This window comes from Ipomoea nil, unplaced genomic scaffold, assembly GCF_001879475.1.
Source record: "Ipomoea nil cultivar Tokyo-kokei standard unplaced genomic scaffold, Asagao_1.1 scaffold0465, whole genome shotgun sequence".
Taxonomy (NCBI): domain Eukaryota; kingdom Viridiplantae; phylum Streptophyta; class Magnoliopsida; order Solanales; family Convolvulaceae; genus Ipomoea; species Ipomoea nil.
In genome coordinates this window covers 735,068-754,646 of record NW_017616893.1, presented here as the reverse complement: position 1 = coordinate 754,646, position 19,579 = coordinate 735,068, and the positions used below count along the sequence as shown (strand labels likewise).

General features: G+C 41.0%; 3 protein-coding genes and 1 pseudogene across 3 annotated transcripts; 2 read left to right on the top strand and 2 right to left on the bottom strand.

Moving 5' to 3' along the window:
* Positions 1 to 4,434: 4,434 nt before the first annotated feature.
* LOC109173053 lies at positions 4,435 to 5,430 on the bottom strand. Its single transcript, XM_019322312.1, has one exon. The coding sequence runs from the start codon at positions 5,428 to 5,430 to the stop codon at positions 4,435 to 4,437; it is 996 nt and encodes a 331-aa protein (XP_019177857.1).
* Positions 5,431 to 7,318: 1,888 nt separating this feature from the next.
* LOC109173051 lies at positions 7,319 to 7,894 on the bottom strand. Its single transcript, XM_019322311.1, has one exon. It carries the CDS (start codon positions 7,892 to 7,894, stop codon positions 7,319 to 7,321), a length of 576 nt encoding a protein of 191 aa, XP_019177856.1.
* A 5,142-nt stretch (positions 7,895 to 13,036) lies between these two features.
* LOC109173111 lies at positions 13,037 to 13,716 on the top strand (annotated as a pseudogene).
* Positions 13,717 to 15,122: 1,406 nt separating this feature from the next.
* On the top strand, positions 15,123 to 16,887 carry LOC109173107 (tetraspanin-15-like). Its single transcript, XM_019322362.1, has 2 exons — positions 15,123 to 15,945; positions 16,392 to 16,887. The coding sequence occupies exons 1-2, from the start codon at positions 15,244 to 15,246 to the stop codon at positions 16,689 to 16,691; spliced, it is 1,002 nt and encodes a 333-aa protein (XP_019177907.1). The 5' UTR covers positions 15,123 to 15,243; the 3' UTR covers positions 16,692 to 16,887.
* Positions 16,888 to 19,579: the final 2,692 nt, after the last annotated feature.

Sequence of the window (19,579 nt, the reverse complement as noted above, 5' to 3'; positions counted from 1 at the left end):
GTAAAATACTAGTATGCTATAAAGTGCAAAGATTTATACTACAAAGTATAAAAGTTTTATATTAAAAGTGAATAAACTTATACTATAAAGTTTTGTTTTAAATAATTTTTAGAGTCGTCACTACTGGAAATTATGAAATTTCCGACCACCTGAAAGTGATCTTAAATCAAGTCGAAAGCCTTGTTCCGATCACTTTTGGTATCCGGAAAAATCTTTGTTGCTATTTCCGACCACTTTTTACTTTCGACTTGATTTAAGATCACTTTCAGGTGGTCAGAAATTTTATAATTTCCAGCAGTGCGTTAATTTGACCATTTTTTTTCTGAGAATTTTTACCTGGATCGTGTTTTTTTTTGAAGCAAAAGAACGAAAACTATATTAAGTAGAGTCCATGCTCAAAGCATGAGCAATGGAAGGAAATGGAGACAGTGAACAGTCCGAACAGTCAGGCATAGAAAGGGCTTCCCGAGCTAGCAAATGGGCAACCCTGTTCGCAGACCGCTTTGCAAACAAAAAGCATAAGTTACTAAAACTTGAAGCTATTTTCCTAACATCATTAACAATTAAGTCAAAAGAAGAAAATAAATCATGCGCATGGGATAAGCTGTTAATAACTTGGAGACAATCACTCTCCAACTGCAGATTGTCAATTCTTAAGCTCTTGATCCACTTCAATGCTTAACGAACTCCAATTGCCTCAGCTTCATTCGGCTTGAAAATAGAAAACCATGGGAAACGTCGAGCTGCAACTAGCGAACCAGTGGAATCATGAAGAACAAATCCGAAGCCCATCTTCTTGTTAGCAACATCAAGTGCAGCGTCAACATTGAGTTTGTGCATGCCTGGAGGAGGTCTGGTCCAAGCTTCATTATAATCTGGGGCCCTGGCAGTGGAGTTAACAGTAAGATTTGCATTAGACCATTGAAATAGATAAGTGCTTGCAGACTGACAGATATAGGATGCAGTAAGAATTTTGTGATTCCATAATTTTTCATTCCTAGCCTCCCATATTTTCCAACAAACCGAAATATGCAGACACATTCCCTTTTCATCCAAGTTATTAAATATCTGTTCAAGCCATCTAAAGAGGGAATTACTGGATTGATAATCAAACCCCCCCAGCAAGTTTCAACAACATTTTGCTAAAAGACATCTAACAAACAGATGAAAAGCAGTTTCATCTTCAGTGTTGCAAAGCTGACAAATATGAGGCACCTGAACATGTTTTGTTCTCAAGTTATCATATGTGGGAAGGGATGTTGAGCAAAGCTGCCAGAAGAAAGATTTGATTTTAGGTGGCAGAAAGAACTTCCAAAATCTTGTCCATAAGGGAATTTGAGCAGGGTCCATATTCTCCATTAAGCTTCTATAACAACTTCGAACTGAATTAGTGCCTTTTTCATCCTCCAACCAGATAATCTTATCAGAAATGGTGGTTTCAGGAAGAGCTATGCTCTTGATTTGCTCCTTATCGGGCTGATAAAAAATGGAGTCAATGAGAGAGATATTCCATGAAGAACCTGTATGATTGATGATGGAGGCCACTTTCATCTCCCTGAGTTGGGCTGGCATGATTGATTGGATAAAAGGGTAGTCATTGTTTGGAAGCCATGGATCAGTCCAGACATTAATAGAGTTCCCATCACCCACTCTCCACTTACAACTCCTTTTTAGAAAAATTTGGGACTCCATAATGCTTCTCCAAATGAAAGATGGGTTACTTCCCGTTTGAGCATCGAGAAAAGAAGAGTTTGGGTAATACTTGGCCTTATATACTCTTGACAGCAAGGAATTAGGTTGTTGAATGAGACGCCACACTTGTTTCCACAACATTGCAATATTGAAATTCCTAATTCTTTTGAAGCCCAAACCTCCCCAACGTTTAGGGGTGCTTAATCTCTCCCAACTTTTCCATCGAATACCCCTATTGTTCTCCCCATCACGACCCCACCAAAAGCTGTTCATGATTCTTTCAATGTCCTTTCCCATCTCAATTGGTAGAAGAAAGACGCTCATTGCAAATGTTGGTATAACTTGTATCACATTTTTTATTAGAATATCCCTTCCGGCTCTTGAGAGGAAACGATGATCCAACTTTTAATTCGGCCAACAACTTTATCTTTTATGAATCCAAGTATTTCACGCTTATTTCTGCCAATAACTGAGGGAAGACCAAGATAATTTCCATTCAAGTTTCCTTCTCTAATTTCCATTATATTACAAAAGGAGTCCTTGGAGATGACATTTGTGTTCTTACTGAAGGTAAGGGTAGATTTAGAGTAGTTGACTATTTGGCCTGAGGGTATAGTGAAGGATTCAATGATGTTCCTAAGAGTGGTAGCTTCTGAAGGGGTCGCTTTGTAGAAAATGTAGCAATCATCGGCAAAGAAAAGATTGGTGATGGTTGGGGCTCTTATAGCGATGGAAATTCCATGGAGGGTTCCCGATCTTTGGGGGTTTCTAGATCAAAAGGTGGAAGGATTCAGGGATAAGGATGAAGAGGTATGGTGAAATAGGATCGCCCTGTCTTAGGCCTCTATTTGGGATAACTGTACCAATAGCTTTTCCTTCAAGAAGAATAGTGAATCTAACAGTTGTGATCATCTCCCGGACCAGATTAACAAAGTGATTAGAAAATCCCAGTCTAGTTAAAACTGCTAAGAGAAAGGCCCAGCTAACTTTGTCAAATGCTTTGCTCATATCCAATTTGACACCCACGAAACCCACATTTCCTTGTTTTTTTCTCTTGAGATAGTGATTGACTTCATAGGCTAACATGATGTTGTCAGAGATAAGTCTGCCCGGGACAAAAGCTGATTGAGACTCAGATACAACTCTGGTAAGTAAAGGCTTTATGCGGTTGGCAAGAATCTTAGAGAGAAGCTTATAGAGTGTATTACAAAGAGAAATAGATCTTAGGTTGCCCATGCAATCTGGTTTGGATTTTTTGGAAATTAGGACCATATGGGTATTGTTTAGGCTCTCAGGCAGGTTCCCGGAAAGAAAGAAATCGGAGCAAAATTGCAAAAGTTCATTGCCTAAGATATCCCAAAAATGCTGAAAAAATCCCGGATTAAGGCCATTGGGTCCCAGGGATTTATCATGTTTCATATAAAAAATAGCATCTTTTACCTCTTGAATTGTTACAGTTTTACATAAAGAGACATTATGCACATCAGAAATCAAAGGCTCAATGCAGTCAATAACAGAGCACATATTTCCCACAGTAAGGCTAAACAAATCATGAAAGTATGAAGTAATAAGGGTGCCCAGATTAGTACCTCCTTCAATCCAATTGCCCTCGCTGTCCTTAAGCTTGGTAAAACGGTTGGCTTGTTGTCTTCGTCTAACCGTTTTGTGAAATAAGCCAGAGTTAGTGTCACCATCTTTCAACCAAAACTGTTTTGCTCGTTGGCGCCAATAATCACTTTGTTGCTGTAGATTACGAAGATACTGAGATTGAGCTTCATTAAAAAGGAATATGCCATGTTGATCCCTTCTGTGTTTAGTGACTCCATACGTCTTCTCCAATAGTCCAACTGTTTCTGGAAATCTCGTGCGAATTCCTTTCCCCAAATCCAGATATCTTTACCGCATCTACCCACCCTGTCCATGAGATTTTGGCCTTGGGTTTTCGACCAACTTTCAATCATGATGTTACGACAATTAGCATCCCGGAGCCACAGGTTCTCAAAGCGAAAACGACTGCTGGGGTTTGGAATATGAGGTGGTAAAATTTGAAGATAGAGAGGCATATGGTCACTCTTTGGGGTAGTGATAGAGCAAGCTTTGGCGTTAGAGAAGAGGTCACACCAAGAATAAAAAACAAGAATTCTATCAAGTTTAGCTTCAATCCATAGGGGGGGGGGGGGGTACCTTTAGAGCGTTCCCATGTGAATTGGTGACCATCAAAGGCAAAATCCTTCAAACCACTTGCTTCAACTGCTTCCCGGAAGCCTTGGATGAGTCTCATTGGCTGTGGATTACCTCCGCTTTTTTCCTCCGGGTTAAGAATATCGTTGAAATCGCCCATTACTGCCTAGGGAAGGGTACTGTTGCGAGAGAGTTCATTGAGGAGAGACCATGATTCCGACCGGCGGTGCCGTTCAGGGGATCCGTAGTAACCTGTAAAACGCCATTCAACATCCCCGGTGTTAAGAGAGACTATTGCATCAATGTGGTGCTTTGAAAAAAATTGAATCGTGACAATCGTGCCTTCCTTCCATAAGAGAGCTAGACCACCGCTATGACCTTCATTGCTAACACAAAAGAGACCAGAGTAGCCCATTTTAATTCTGATTGAGTGGATCTTGTTTTGACCTGCAAAAGTTTCAGCTAAAAAAATAACATAGGGCTTCTTAGAGTAGACTAGGTCCACAAGAACCTGAATTGTCCTTGGGTTCCCAAGCCCACGATAGTTCCAAGCTAAGAGACTCATTGTTCTGGGTGAGCTTGATCCGCAGGTCCCGCCCTTGGCAAGTTTTTTGGAAAAATAGAAGGTCCATTCAGATCAAAAGGAGAGATTGTGGGCTCAGCTGTTGGCCCAAGATTGGGTTCCTCATCAGGCCCAAACGTATCAGTCCGTCTACGCTTCTGGTCTAGAATGACCAGCCCATCAGAAGGAATTCGGTTGTCCACCTGCTCCATGTTTATGTCGTTACCAGTAGTCGTATGTTGTACAGCAGTACCCGAGGCTACGTGTTGCATCACTGGGAAAGTTGTACACTGTGTGCTCCTCTGTACCCGACCGGGATATGCGCCTGTACCACCCTCAACGCTGTCCTGGCTCTGCCCAGAGGGAAAAGTTGTCGTTAAGCGCTCAGTCTGGTCGGAGACGACCCACCTGTTTCCGGTCACTGGTGACGGGCGGCGATTAGGCGCTCGTAGCCATGGCCCAAACTGTTTTTCCATTGTTGGAGAGAATCCTTCGAAGAGCTTGACACAAAATTTCTCAGTGTGGCCGATCAAACCGCAAATGAAACAAAAATTTGGTAATCGTTCATACTTGAATGAAATCCAACTCCAATCACCACCATTTCGCTTGATACGCTTCTGACTGACCAAAGGTTTAGATATATCAATTCTGACCTGAATACGAATGAAAGATTTCAGCCAGCCGGAGAGAGCAGCTTCGTCAATACTGATAAATTCTCCAATGAAGTTTCCGATAGCCGAGATCGATTTCTCCGAGAAGAAGCCAAGCGGTAAATCATGTATTTGGATCCAAAAGTCAGCAATGTTGAGTGGGATAACCATGGGGGGAATGTCTGGTTGGGTTTTCGCGAGGACGAGACGATTTTGCTCAAAAAACCATGGCCCGTCGTTGAGGACGCGTTGCATATCAATGTCATGGAAGAACTGAAAGAGATAGGTGTTGTTCAAGAGCTCTTTGGCTGCTACACCCATTCTAGGACGCCAGACGGCAGCCATTGTGTCACGCATAAAGGCAAACTTGACGATCTTTTCAGTGATGAGGCGACCAACTAGAGTGAAGTGGAAATCGTTGGAAGCTTCAGTGTCTTCATCAAATCCGAGGTCGAGGCCTTTTTTTTTTTTTTTTTTTTTTTTTTTTTTTTTTTTTTTTTTTTTTTTTTCTGAGAGTTTCTACTTGGATCCTTTCTTATTTTCGCTTCAAAGTTGACCAAATTAGAGACACATTTACATGGTTGCATTATCACGCTGTACCAACTTTACCATTCAGTTCAGTTAGGCATCATGGTCATCGAGAAAAATCAAATCTCATTATATTTTATTATTTTTCATATTTGGAGTTTTTACCAAGTCAAGATTACTTTGCATTTGTTCAAAATTAACGTGAATACTAATTTAGACTATTAAATTATAATGATACACGATTGAGATTAAAAGGAACAAATCATACTGATTAAGAAAACAAATCCTTTTAAAATATTAGAAAATATACGATTAGGGGGCAAATCACTCTTTATTAGAAGCTATGCATTCCTATACAGAATATCGAGCATCGAAAAACTCTCTGGTTGTGCATTCAAATATCGCGGAAGAATCCTACGATGGACATCCCAATGTCCTTGCATAACTTGTGAGCATTAGCTGATCTGGTACATCAATACATGTCCTATATATGCCCATTACAATCTTGTCTAACATTGCTAACTCCCCTTCTCAACCTGTATCTTGTTCGTTCTGGAAACACGTCGTTCCTATTCCATCTTTTATCGAATCTCCTTTAACGAAAGAAATAGATAAGCGAATACCCAAGCCTAGTTCACTTGTTGAGTCTCTTTGCATCCATGGCTGAATAGTGAAAGCGCCCAACCTATACAAGGGGAAAATTCGTAGGTAAGATTATTGCTGGATGAGTCATCATGAAAGATTTCCGGACCACACTATTACTGGGTTGTACAATCAGTACACCTGACTGCACAATCGTACTACACAGACATGTGTACATATATACCAACATCCAAATATAGTCAATATTATACTCAAAAGAACTAGCGAAAAAAATTTAAAAAATATTGATCACTTTTCATGGACGAATAGCCGATCGATAATGAAAAATTGTGACTCCAAATCGCAACGGTAATGATCAAAGAAAATAGAAAACAAATTTGGCAAAAGATTACCCATGCTTTGACACTTAAAAAAAAGAAGGAAAAAGACACTACTACCCCCACTTAAAAAAATCAATTCATGTCATATTAGGAAATCAAATATGTATCATCTAAATAAATAAAAAAAAAACAAATGCACAAGATTAGCCCTCACAAGATTTGAACGCAACTATCTCTCTCTCTCCCTCTCTCTCTCTCTTTCTCTCTCTTTATAGAAATGGGTTCCTGTGCGGTTGAGGGTGCCAGGTGCAGTTGTGCGGTAGTGAAAGGAGAACCATTGATTTTGCTTAAATCAACATTTAGATTACCAAAATTAAATAAAAAAAATGCGATGGTATTTTGGTAATTTTTTACATTTAGGTCAAATGTAAGTTGCATGATTTTTGTGGGTAAGGTGCGTGAGTTTGTGCTTAAGGTGCGTGAGATTTGTGCTTAAGGTGCGTGGGGTTGTGTACTTTTTTTTTGAAAGGAGCCATGGTGGCATTTATTCAAAATACGCTGAAATCGTGGACGGTGGGATTGAATCCCAGCACATAGTAGTAAACTAACTAATAGCTGATGTAGCTAGAGTATGAGCTAAATAGTTCTCTGATCTAGGAATAAATCTAATTAAGCAAGAATTAAAAGTAGACATAAAGTTCCTGCAACTTTCAATTGCGTAACCAATATACGTGCGATCAGGGCGGGCCGTAGTAGTTAGATATTGCTGAACCGTTAAACAATCAATCAGTGTATAGCTCTATAGAGTGCTCTCCACGATTCTTTAGCCATGACAAAGCTTCTTTACACGCTACCGCCTCTGCCATAAGAGGAGAGAAATAACTTGGAAGAGAGGAAGCGTAGGCAGAGATGTAACCTCCATTTCCGTCCAGCAAAATTGCTCCAACCGAGGCGGTGTTTGTCGGGTGATGGTAATTGGCGTCTACATAGCAACGGCGTGGAGGCAATCCCGGCGGAGGCGCACCGAGTTGGGCGGTAGTGGCGTGGGGAGGTTCGGCCGGCGCCGAAGTGGCATGCTGTACGGCCATGTGGTGCACAGTGCGCCATGCGTGTAGCGCGGAGGTAGCCGTCATTAAAACTTTCTTCGGCCTTGGTAGATAGGCATCCCAAACTGCTTTGTTCCTTGCCCTCCAAATGTGGTAGAGGATTGCGGCTACATACATCAGACCATCAGTGTCAAGAATATCCAAAATCGCACCAAACCACTCATGAAAATTATTTGTCTGAATAATAGGGATTGAAAGGTTGGATTGTCCCCATATGTTATTTGTAAAATCACATAAAACTAATGCATGCATAGTATCCTCATGCACGATTCCACACGTGGCATAGGCTGGCTCTACTTCCACCCTCTTAGTAAACAAGTTCTCAGTGGTGGGTAGGATATCACTCAGGGCTCTCCATAAAAAGGTTTCCATTTTGGGGGATTTTAAGTTTCCAGAGTGCCATCCATTTATTGAAGGTGTTATTATTGTTATCAACAAAATTCCCAACAATGCGTCTATATCCACTCTTAACAGAATAAATTCCTCTAGGATCATCATACCAGTACCAAGTATCCGCATACTCTGGGGAAACCGGTATCTTCATTATTCTGGCTACATCTGTGGGTATAAAAATGTCTGTTAGGATTGAGCTGTCCCATGTACCAGTATCTTGATCAATCAATCCTACCACTCGTGCATTAGCCAATTGTGGGGGCATCTCAGTTTGGATTATAGGATCCTGCTCATCCTGTAGCCAGGGGTGATCCCATATTCTCGTTTCCTGACCATTCCCTATCCTTCGTTTTATCCCACTACAAACAAAGCCCTTTGCTGCCATAATACTCCGCCAACAAAAACTTGGGTTATTTCCTAGATAAGCTTCAAAGAAAGAATCCTTATGGTAATACCTGGCTTTGTAGACACGCGCTACTAAGGAGTCTGGCTTTGTAAGTAGCCGCCATGTCTGCTTACCCAACATTGCCAAATTAAAGGCCTTGAGCTCCTTAAAGCCCAGACCACCATGTTTCTTTGGGATGCATAGTCTATCCCATGCCTTCCAATGGACACCTTGATTAGAGCCAGAGTTCCACCAATACCGGTTCATGGTTCTCTCAATAGATGAGCAAACAGAAATAGGCAATATAAAACACTCATTGAGAAGGTAGGCATAGATTGTGTCACACTTTTCAACAAGATTTCCTTACCAGCCTGTGATAAAAACTTCTTATTCCAGGAACCAATTCTTTGCTTGATTTTGTCCTCAATATATGAGAAGGCTACCTTTTTATTCCTACTAATAAAGGAGGGGAGCCCCGGATATTTCCCAAAGTTTGGGGCCTGTTCCACCCCTAACTCCTGCACCACATTCATCCGGTTACCCTCACAAGTATTCTTGCTATAGCATATACTTGACTTGTGATAATTAACTGCCTGTCCTGATAAATTCTCATACACAGTTAAACAATTCTTAATCACCCCAGCCTCCTGCATATTAGCTTTAAAAATTAGCAAACTGTCATCCGCAAAAACATAAGTGAGATATAGGGGGAGCTCCCCTAGCCACTCTACATCCATGAATACTGCCATTAGATTGTGCCTGCTGTAATAACATAGAGAGACCCTCCGCACAAATAATGAAAAGATATGGAGACAAAGGATCCCTCTGTCTTAGCCCACGACTAGATGAGTACGAGAGCCATTTATTAAAAACCTGTAAGACATAGTGGATACACACAACATGATCAGCTCCACCCATCTATTATCAAATCCCATAGCCAACAGCATACCACGTAAAAATGCCCATTCCATGCGGTCATAAGTTTTAGTCATATCCAGCTTAAGGGCAGCCTAGCCTACTGACCCACACTGTTTCCTGTTTAGATAATGGCCCACCTCTGCAGCTATCAAGATATTATCAGTTATGAGTCTGTCAGGTATGAACGCACTTTGCGAGTCTCATATAATTCCGTCCATTAGTGGCTTCATCCTGTTTGTAATTACTTTAGCCATTATCCTATAAATCACATTACTGAGCGCAATTGGCCTAAGATCAGACACCCGCTCCGGTGTTTTTTTCTTAGGGATCAACACCACATCAGTTTCATTTAGACCAGTCGGGAAACAGCGAGATTCTAAGTAGCCAATTATAAGGGATGAAACATCTCCCCCCACCACATCCCAAAAGTGTTGGTAGAAGCCCGGATTCATTTCATCCGGGCCCGGTGCTTTATCAGGAAACATAGAGAAAAGTGCAGATTTTATTTCTTCCATAGCAAAAGGGCGGAGTAAAGATTCATTCTGTGCCAGAGTGACACGCGGAGAAATCCCATTAAAGAAATTATCTCCATTTACCGGATTACCCGAGCAGAAAATATTTTCAAAATAATTCAAGATAATCCCTCTCATAGATGCACCTTCCACCCAATCCCCATTATCATCCATAAGCCTATCAATAGTATTTTTCTTTTTACGGTGAGAAGCATACCTGTGAAAGAACTTGGTATTGGCATCAGCACCTTTGAGCCAGTGCTGTTTGGCTCGTTGTCTCCAGAAAGCATCTTCCTGCGTCTATACCTTTTCATCTGAACTAGGCTACTTTCTTTCAACACGGCTCAAGAGCTCCTCTAGGCGCTGGAACTCAGTCAATGAAATTGGGTCAGTTTTTCCTTTCAAACGTAGTTGCTCTTTCCGGAGGTTCATAATCTGCTCTTCGAACTTATGGAAACGGTCCCCACCCCAGCGTGATAGCCGAGAGCCACAGTATTCAATACAATTCTGCAATCCACGGTCCCTTCCTTCATCCCAGGATTTCTCCACTACATTTCGGCACCCCTCATCATATAACCATGCATTCTCAAAATGGAAACCCCTCTTACCGGCCCCACCCCTCCTAAAGGAGTCATGGATGCCAAGAAAGAGAGATGTGTGATCTTACCTGCGGGTTATCAAATTTCTCACTCTGGCATCTGCTACAATCTCACGCCAAGCCTCCGTGACCAAGAATTTATCCAACATTTCTTCAATCCAGTCTACCGTTCCTTTCCCCCGCTCCCATGTAAACGGGTAGCCCTCCATAGCCATTTGGGACAATCCACAGTCCTCAATAGTATCCCCAAAACCGCGTAGGAGCCTATCCGGATGTGGATTTCCCCCCTTTTCTCGTGTTGATACAGGAGGTCATTAAAATCGCCAATGACCACCCCTCGGCAGATTAGACCTAGACGCCAAAGATCTTAATGCCTCCCACGACTCATTACGTCCGGTGCGCTGCGGAAAGCCATAAAATCCAGTCATGCGCCATTTCAGAAAGCCATGTATAATAACCTCAATATCCACATGATTGTTTGAATAACTGAGTAGCCTTGTCGTATTATTCTTTCGCCACAATAAAGCCAATCCACCACTCACCTGTATTATCCACATAAAAAAGTCCATCAAAGCCAAGTTTGACATGAATACATTCAGCATGTATCCGTCCCACCATGGTTTCCATCAAAAAAATAAAGTCGGGTTTCTTACCAGACGCAAGGTCCATAACTTCACGAACTGTCCGTGGATTACCCAAGCCACGACAGTTCTAACTTAGGGTACTCATTGGGTCGGGCGGGTCTGGGAACCAGAACCCGCCTGCTGTAAGTTTTTTGAAAGCTCGATCATAACTACATCTTCCCCACTTGGTTCTTGTCTGCCGTCACCCCCCTCCTCCCATTGTTCTTGTCTGCCGTCACCCCTTCCTCCCGGTGACGCTTGGCCACAGCGACCAGACCCTCATCATCCGTGTGACTATCCATACGCACCCCAAGTGGCCGCTGCCTGTCGTCCGTGACTACCACCGGTGGACGCTGTGGTGTTGACGGACGGCCTGGCTGCAACAGCCAACTGCCACCAACCGGACTAGGGCCACGGGGTCCTCCCGCACATAATTCCGGGCCGTATGGATACTCCTCGACCGGCCCCACTGAGTCCCTTGCACCACGGAAAAACTTGTAAGAATGGCCTAACAACCCGCAAAAAAAGTAGTACGTATGCAGCCGTTCGTACTTAAACGAGACCCAACAAGTCGTCTTGTCTCGCTTGATAAAATTCATGCGTCTTTTTAAGGGCTTTTCAACAGGTACCGAAACCCTAACGTGGTTAAAAGCTTTCCATAGTGCATTCACAAACCGATCATCACTCTTAACAAAGCTTCCCAAGAAATTCCAAATTTGCTCCAATATCCGTTCGGTCGTGTATCCCTTGGGCAAGCCATGTAGCTGAACCCACAAGTCCACAGAATCAAGCACAACATCTACCAGCATCATCCCCTCCGGTACTTGCTTGCACACCAAAGTGCTATTGTCGAAGGACCATGGCCCCTCATTTAGGACTCGCTGCATATCAGTTTTATGGTGAAAGATGAACAAGAACAGGCCAGGTTCTACCTCTGTAGCTTCGACACCACTTACCGGCTGCCAGACCGATGCCATAACCTGACTCATGAACTCAATCTTTACCAACTTCCTTGTCAAGAAACGACCTACAACCCCCCACGTATCCTCCACTACGTCTGCAACCTCCACACTCCCCTCGGCCTCCACTGCCGGCATGAAAGCCTTCGCCTCTTCTTCAAGGACCAAGTCTGCCCACCTGGCTATGAGCCCCGCCACCCCTGCTGCGTTCGACGTCGTTGCCATGCGTGATCAGAGAGGGCGAAATCGCAGAAAACAACTGGCAATTACCATGATGAAAGTTGATGGACTGACCGGAAACCCTAGAAAATCCTAGGAAGAGAGTACTAAAGTGATAAGTTGTTTAATTTATCAAATCACCGTTATTTAAAAAAAAAAAACTTAAGGTGCGTGAGTTTTATGCTTAAGGTGCATGAGTTTTGTGCTTAAGGTGCGTGGGTAGTTGCTGAAACTTAGGTGTGTGAGTTTCCTTCTTAATGTGCGTTGTTTTCATCTTAAGGTGCGTGATTTGTATGCTTAAAGTGAACCATTTTTAAAACCTTAAGGGCGTGAGTTTAATGGTTAATGTGCTTAAGGAGCGTGGTTGGTGTTCTTAAGGTGTTCTGTTTGTGTGCTTAATGTGTGTGTGTGTTGTGTACTTAAAGTGCGTCAGTTTAATGGTTAATGTGCATCTAACTGCATGGGAAGCTATTCCCGCACCTGATCCCTTCCCTATATATATATATATATATATATATATATATATATATATAGTAAATACCAGCCAAGGTCCATCGAGTTTAGTGGTTCCGCCATCAATGATCCTAAACTTTTGTTTTGACCTTCTGTCATCCTCCGAATTTCAAAATTGGCCTCCAAAAGTCCTTTCGTTAAGTTTGGTCCGTCTCAGTCGTGAAATCTTAGGGGCATAATAGTCTTTTTGTTTAATTCTCCCCAAATACAGTTTTTCGAGCAGATCTCTTTCCCTTCTCATTTATCTATACATTCGCCGGAGATGAACCTTAGAATGAAGCATCCGGTGGCAGTGGCGAACGGGGAGAGTCCATTTGGCTCATTGACTGCCGATGGGTTCTACTCGTGCCACTCGGTGAGTCACGACTCCGAGTTCATCACCAATCCTCGCGATCTCAAGCTGTTCACCCACTGGTGGACCCCGCTCCCACCGACGAAGGTGATTGGTGTCGTCTACGGCTTCACCGGCGACTCCAACTGGCTCATCCAGCTCACCGTCGTGCACATCGCAAAGCAAGGTTCATCTTTTGCGCCATCGACCATCATGGCTACGGCTACACCGAGGGGCTGAAGGCTCACATATCAGGCATCAACCCCGTCGACGACGACTGCATAGCGTTCTTCGACTCGTTCTGTGATCACCACGTGCCGCGGGAGCTGGATTCATTCGTCTACGCTGATTCCCTCGGCGGCACGATTGCTTTGCACATAACCCTTAGCCGCTGCGATTCCGCCCAAAACGGTGCTTCGATAGCGTTGTTTTGAACAGGGCCATGTGCGGCATCAGCGATAAGTTCAAGCCAATGTGGCCGCTGGAGCATTTCCTTGACATTGTGGCGTACTTAATCCCGATTTAGCATGTCGTCCCCACGCGCGGCTCCATTCCCGACGTCTCATTCAAGGTCAGATATTTTCCTTTTTCACCATTAAATTCCATTTTAGAGTAGTCTCAGGTCTCTTCGAATTTGGTTTCCAATTTCCGTCACGTAAGAATAAAGGAGGAATGGTAGAGGAAACTAGCGAGCAGACAGATTGTGTATTTGGAGGGGTGGGGGGGGGATTAAACAAAAAGACTATTATGTCATAAGATTTCGTGGCTGAGACGGACAAACTTAACGGAAGGACTATTGGAGGCCAATTTTAAAATTCGGAGGATGATAGAAGGCCAAAACGAAAGTTTAGGACCATTAATGGCGGAACCACTAAACTCGAGGGACCTTGGCTGGTATTTACTTTATATATATATATATATACCAGGACTATGTGGTCCAATGGTATCCGGGTTGGACTTCTATTTGGAAGATTATAAGTTCGAGCCTCAGTGGAGGCGTTATTGGTTCTTTGTGTTTCAGTAGGTTGAGAAAGTATATGAACAGATACTACAATGTAATAGAGCCAGTAACTTTCAAAAAAATATATATATATATGTATGTATGTATATGTATAGTAATGATCAAATGAGACCGCATCTTCTCGTGAGTCTGTGAGACTTTTATGAATACACATAATTTACTACACGAATGCATACAAACTAGATTGTGTGTAAATTGCATGCCCAACATGAATACACAGTACACAATCGATCTACACTGGAGTAGTTTGTGTGTATTCATGAATGGTCTCACGGACTCATGGAAAGAGGTTATCACACTGGAACATTAGCCGTCATAAATATTTTCACATTTTCACTCCACTCAAAAATATTTCTGGCTCCGACCCTAACTATCATGTAATTTATCAAAAACATTGTAATGTAATTTATAATATATTTTGTATTTTAACCTTATTATAACTGTTTGATATTTTTTTCGTTGGTATTTCTAACGTAATTTAAACTTCGTCCCTACTCAGATGATTTTCTGCATCCGTCCCGGTTTGGGTTGCACCCAAAAATAATAAAATAAAATTTATATAGTCATGATTGGCATGATGCCATTTGAAGCTAAGGTTGAATTGAAACATACAATATTAACACTATGGCATTAATTGTTACAATATAATTGGTGTGGTAAGTTGAGTGTGGGTAGATCAGATCAGATAAGATGAGCAAGTAATATAATGGCAAACAAAAATGGATATGATGCTGTTTATTAGTCTAGTTTTCAGCTTTTTTTTTTTTTAAACAATCTAGTTTTCAGCTTAATCTTTAACAAACCATCCTAAAGCATCTCTGATCCATTATAGAGAAATTGTAGGAGGGATGAGGAATCTTTCGTTTTAGTAATTTACTCCGAAAAGTGTGAAATGAACTAAAGACTAAGTATATCATCCTGATCGATGTTGAAACCCATATATATACATAATCAATCACTGTGCTAGGATCTATCTTTACCAAAAAAAAAAATTGCAAGGATCTATCATTACATTAATTCATTATATCCGATCATTATTACATACACACACAAAAACACACACATATATAAATATATATATATATATCAATCACCTATACTAGCTAGCTAGGCAAGGCATAAACGTAACATGGCTGAAGATAGTACTGCTGATCATACTCCTCCCGAGGGCGCAGAGACGACAGAACAGGCGCCGCCGACAGAACAGGCGCCGCCGCCACCGCCGCCGCCACCGCCGCCGGCTGAGCCAATGACAATCGCCGACGAAAAAGCCCTTCCGCCGCCGCCGCCACCGCCTCCACAAGAAGACCCAGAGGCTCAGTCTCAAGCGCCGCGCAAGAAGAAGAGCTTTAGTGAACTTTTTACTTTGAGAAACATTGTGAATTTGGTATCCATTTTGGCCTTCATTCTGACAATCCCAATCATGTTCACAGTGATATATTTGGTATACATCGGACGGTACGAGTGCGAGAATCTACTGAGTCTACCCAGGTTACAATTGGGCATAGCCATTTTCTTGGCGGTGGTGTTCGTGGTGAGCAACCTGGTGGTCTACTACAGATCCCGGTTTCCGATCACCGGAGTACTGGTGGTGATGATCTCATTGCTCATCATCCTGGTGGTCGGGCTTAGCCTCGTGGGAGCTTACAAAGTGGAGTCCAGCAAAATCCTTGGCTCTCCTCCTTGGATCAAAGCCAAGATGCACGATGACGATGACTGGTCCGGGATCAGGTCTTGCATATACGAAACCAGAACATGCAAGGATTTGATCTCCAGATCCTACCTACTCAAATCCTATGATTTCACCCCTAATAAGCTCACATTCATTGAGGTAACTATATATATATATATATAGGGTCGCGTTGGGTTGGGTCACTTTGCACCGGAACTGTGAACTGTTAAAGAATTGCACTGCCAACTGCTAAAGAATTGCACTGCATTTGACTCGAATGCACCACAAGATTCTCCAGACATGTCTAAGAGTCGTTGCAGTGCATATATTGATGTGTATGAAATTAGAAATTAGGGTAAGGTTCAGGTGCGAATTGGACTGCAAATTATTGAATGTTGCATCACAAAGTCTTGCATGCAGATGTATCTAGGAACTGTTGCAGTGCAATCATTTAGTAGTTCGTAGGTTGGTTGCATTTGAATGCTTATATATATATATATATATATATATATATATATATATATATATATATATATATATATATATATATAACATGTGAATTAAATTGTGATTTGTAGGGTGATTATATTGAACTTGATTTTCAGGGGGGTTGCTGCGTTCCGCCGCCGATCTGCAACATGGAGTACGTGAACGTGACCTACTGGAGGTTGCCGGCGAATGAAACGCAGGAGAGCAGCGATCTGTACATCAGCGACTGCAATCTGTGGCGGAACAAAGAGAGCGTTTTGTGCTACGACTGCAATGCGTGTAAAGATGGGTACTTCAAAACCTTGGAGGAGAAATGGCTGCGTCTCGGCACTTTCCTCATCACCATTTCTCTGCTACTCGCCACCGCGCATCTCTTGCTCTTTGTCGCTACAATGTGGGATCAATATGCAGCCTAGCTAGCTAGATTGAATTGAATTGGCAATATATATAAAATGCAATTTCCAGATTGCATTGGCCCGCCCGCCCGTACCCAGCAGGGTTTCATTCGCTTTGATCTTTAATTTCTGCAGCATTCTTGCATTCACTTCCTCAAGAAGTGGTTCATTGGAATGAATTGACAGTGACAATCAAACCAAACATGTTTTATGACAATTTCTCGAAAACATTTCTCTTAGTGATTTTTGGCATGATGGATCAAATACATCAAAAATCATTTTTTTATAAAGATTGTTTTCACTATAGTCCTCATTCATATGTGGTTGTATTGACGGGGCGAAGTTCTCCGTGACACGTCCAAACACAATAATTTAGTTCAAAACCTTCTTATACAAATGAATACAAACATCATCCGCACCGCAGACAAGTGTACTCTATTCTTAGACTTATATATTACATGGACACGTAATCTGCATTGAAATCTTGTACACATGAAGTGTACTGGCATAATTTATAAATTCCTCAACAACCGCTAAAACTCATCGGTGTACCCCTTTCTTTTTTCCTGATAACAATTGGTTATACATCAATTTATGATGCTCAAGTATATTAGTCATGTAAAATATCTGGAAAAGTATATAAAATACAAACAAAACACATATAAATATATTACAAATAATTTAAATATGTTAAATAATTATATATCAACATACTAATAAATAGACAACATATAAAATGTAATGTTAAAAAAATCTTAAATCATAAATATACTAAACACTCACATAAATAAATCACACACACACAGATATATATATATATATATATATATATATATATATATATATATATATATATATATATATATATATATAACACCACGTATTGTCCAATCATTAAATAAATAATTTTAAAATATATGCACAAGAATATATACAAAAATATAAAGCTAGATAAACAAAATGACATAAATAGAAATTCTAAAAATATATATACATACCTTAGCTTGATTTCAACACTATTGTGAGTGGCTTAGTGAAAAATCTCCTGAAAAAAAAAAAAACAAAAAAACAAAAACAAAAACAAAAAACAATACAAAGGGGTAAAACTTCAAACTAGATCTAAAAAATGATATACATGGAAGTTTTAAGAATATATACACATACATTAGCTTGATTTCTACACTATTATTGTGAGTGGTTTAGTTAAAAATCTCTAGCAAAAATGAGGAAATATGTAGAAAGGGGTTAAAAAAAAAAAGAGGAGAAGAATGGTGTAGAAACTAGACAGATAGTCTGCTGGGAGATATATGTAAAGGACTTTCCGGAAAAAAAAGTCAATTTTTAAAAAAATAAAAAATGCATAACTTTTCGACCACCAACCTGATCAATAAAAGAGGTGGACGCATGAAAAAGTTTTGGCGTATACTTTCCAACCATCTTTTTACGAGTGGTTGGAAATTTCTGACCACTTTCCGACGACTCCAACAATTGACGGAAAAGGGAAAAAAATCACTTTTTGCGACCAAATTTTCAGGTGGTCGGAAAATAGCTGCTTTCCAGCAGTGTTCTGTGTATTCCTATACCGAAGGTCATGCATCGATACCTCTCTAGTTGTGCATTCAAGCACCGTTAAGAATTCATACTTCCAAATCCCAATGTCTTTGCATCAACCTGGGAGCATTAGCCGATCTGGTACATTAATACATGTCCCTATGCCCATGCCAAGCAATCTTGTCTAACTTTGCTAACTCCCCCTTCTCAACTCGTACCTTGTTCATTCTAGAAACACGTCTTCCAATTCCATCTTTTCACGAATCTCCTTTAACGAAAGAAATATAGAAGCGAATACCCAAGCCTAGTTCACTTGATAAGTTCCTTTGCATCCATGGTTGAATGGTGAAAGCGCCCAACTTATACAAGGGGAAAATTTGTAGGTTGGATTCCTGCTGGATGCATGCGTTATCAAGAAGGATATATTTCCGGACCACACTAAGTACATAATGCACATCTCACCAGTGTACGATGTACAACTCACAACACTGAGTTGCACAACCAGCACACCCGAATGCACAACCGTACTACCCAGACATGTGTACATATATATACCAACATCCAAATATAAGCAATATTACACTCAAAAGAATGAGCAAAAAAATAAAAATTACTAATTGCTTTTCATGGACGAATACTCGATCGATGATGAAGAAATCGTGGCTCCAAATCGCAATGGTGATGATCCATGAAAATAGGAAACAAATTTGGCCAATGATTATCCATGCGCTGACACTTTTAAAAAAATAGAAAAAGACACTACTACCCCCATTTTAACAAAAAAGATCAATCAATGTCATATTAGGAAATCAAATACAGACCATCCAAATAAAAAACAAACACACAAGATTAGTCATCACGTTCTTACATTAAGGGTGGTTCTCATTTGATCGTAACTCTATCTCTCTCTCTCTAATATATATAGAGTTAATTCCAATTTTAGTCCTACTGTTATAGGGGGCATTCCAATTTTAGTCCATAATTATTTGCCTTGCCACATTGCAATCACTCTTATGTTAAGTGTTTCACTTTTGGTCCACCGTTAACTTTTCCATCTCAAAGCCGTGAAATCCAAGGACAATTGCGTCAATTCATGTATTAGCTTCTCTTTACTCTTTCTTCCCATCCGCGACTATCTTTGACTTAGCAAATCAGTAAATTAAACCTAAAACTTAAAATCAAATTTTCAATCAAGGATTCATGGATTAACGAAGCTTCGATTCAGGCCTTCTTCCTAGAAAATCCCAACTAAAATTGAAGAAATTGCAAAGCTTAATCCACGAATAACGACATGAGGAAGCAAGGACAATGGACCACAAAAACCTAGGTAAAAGTGGATATTTTTTTTGGTTTTTTTT

Coding starts and splice junctions, on each gene's coding strand:
- LOC109173107 (XM_019322362.1), top strand. CDS start 15,244: ATGGCTGAAGATAGTACTGCTGATCATACTCCTCCCGAGGGCGCAGAG. Junction 15,946..16,391: donor ATAAGCTCACATTCATTGAG/GTAACTATATAT, acceptor CTTGATTTTCAG/GGGGGTTGCTGCGTTCCGCC.
- LOC109173051 (XM_019322311.1), bottom strand. CDS start 7,894: ATGCATGCATTAGTTTTATGTGATTTTACAAATAACATATGGGGACAA.
- LOC109173053 (XM_019322312.1), bottom strand. CDS start 5,430: ATGGCTGCCGTCTGGCGTCCTAGAATGGGTGTAGCAGCCAAAGAGCTC.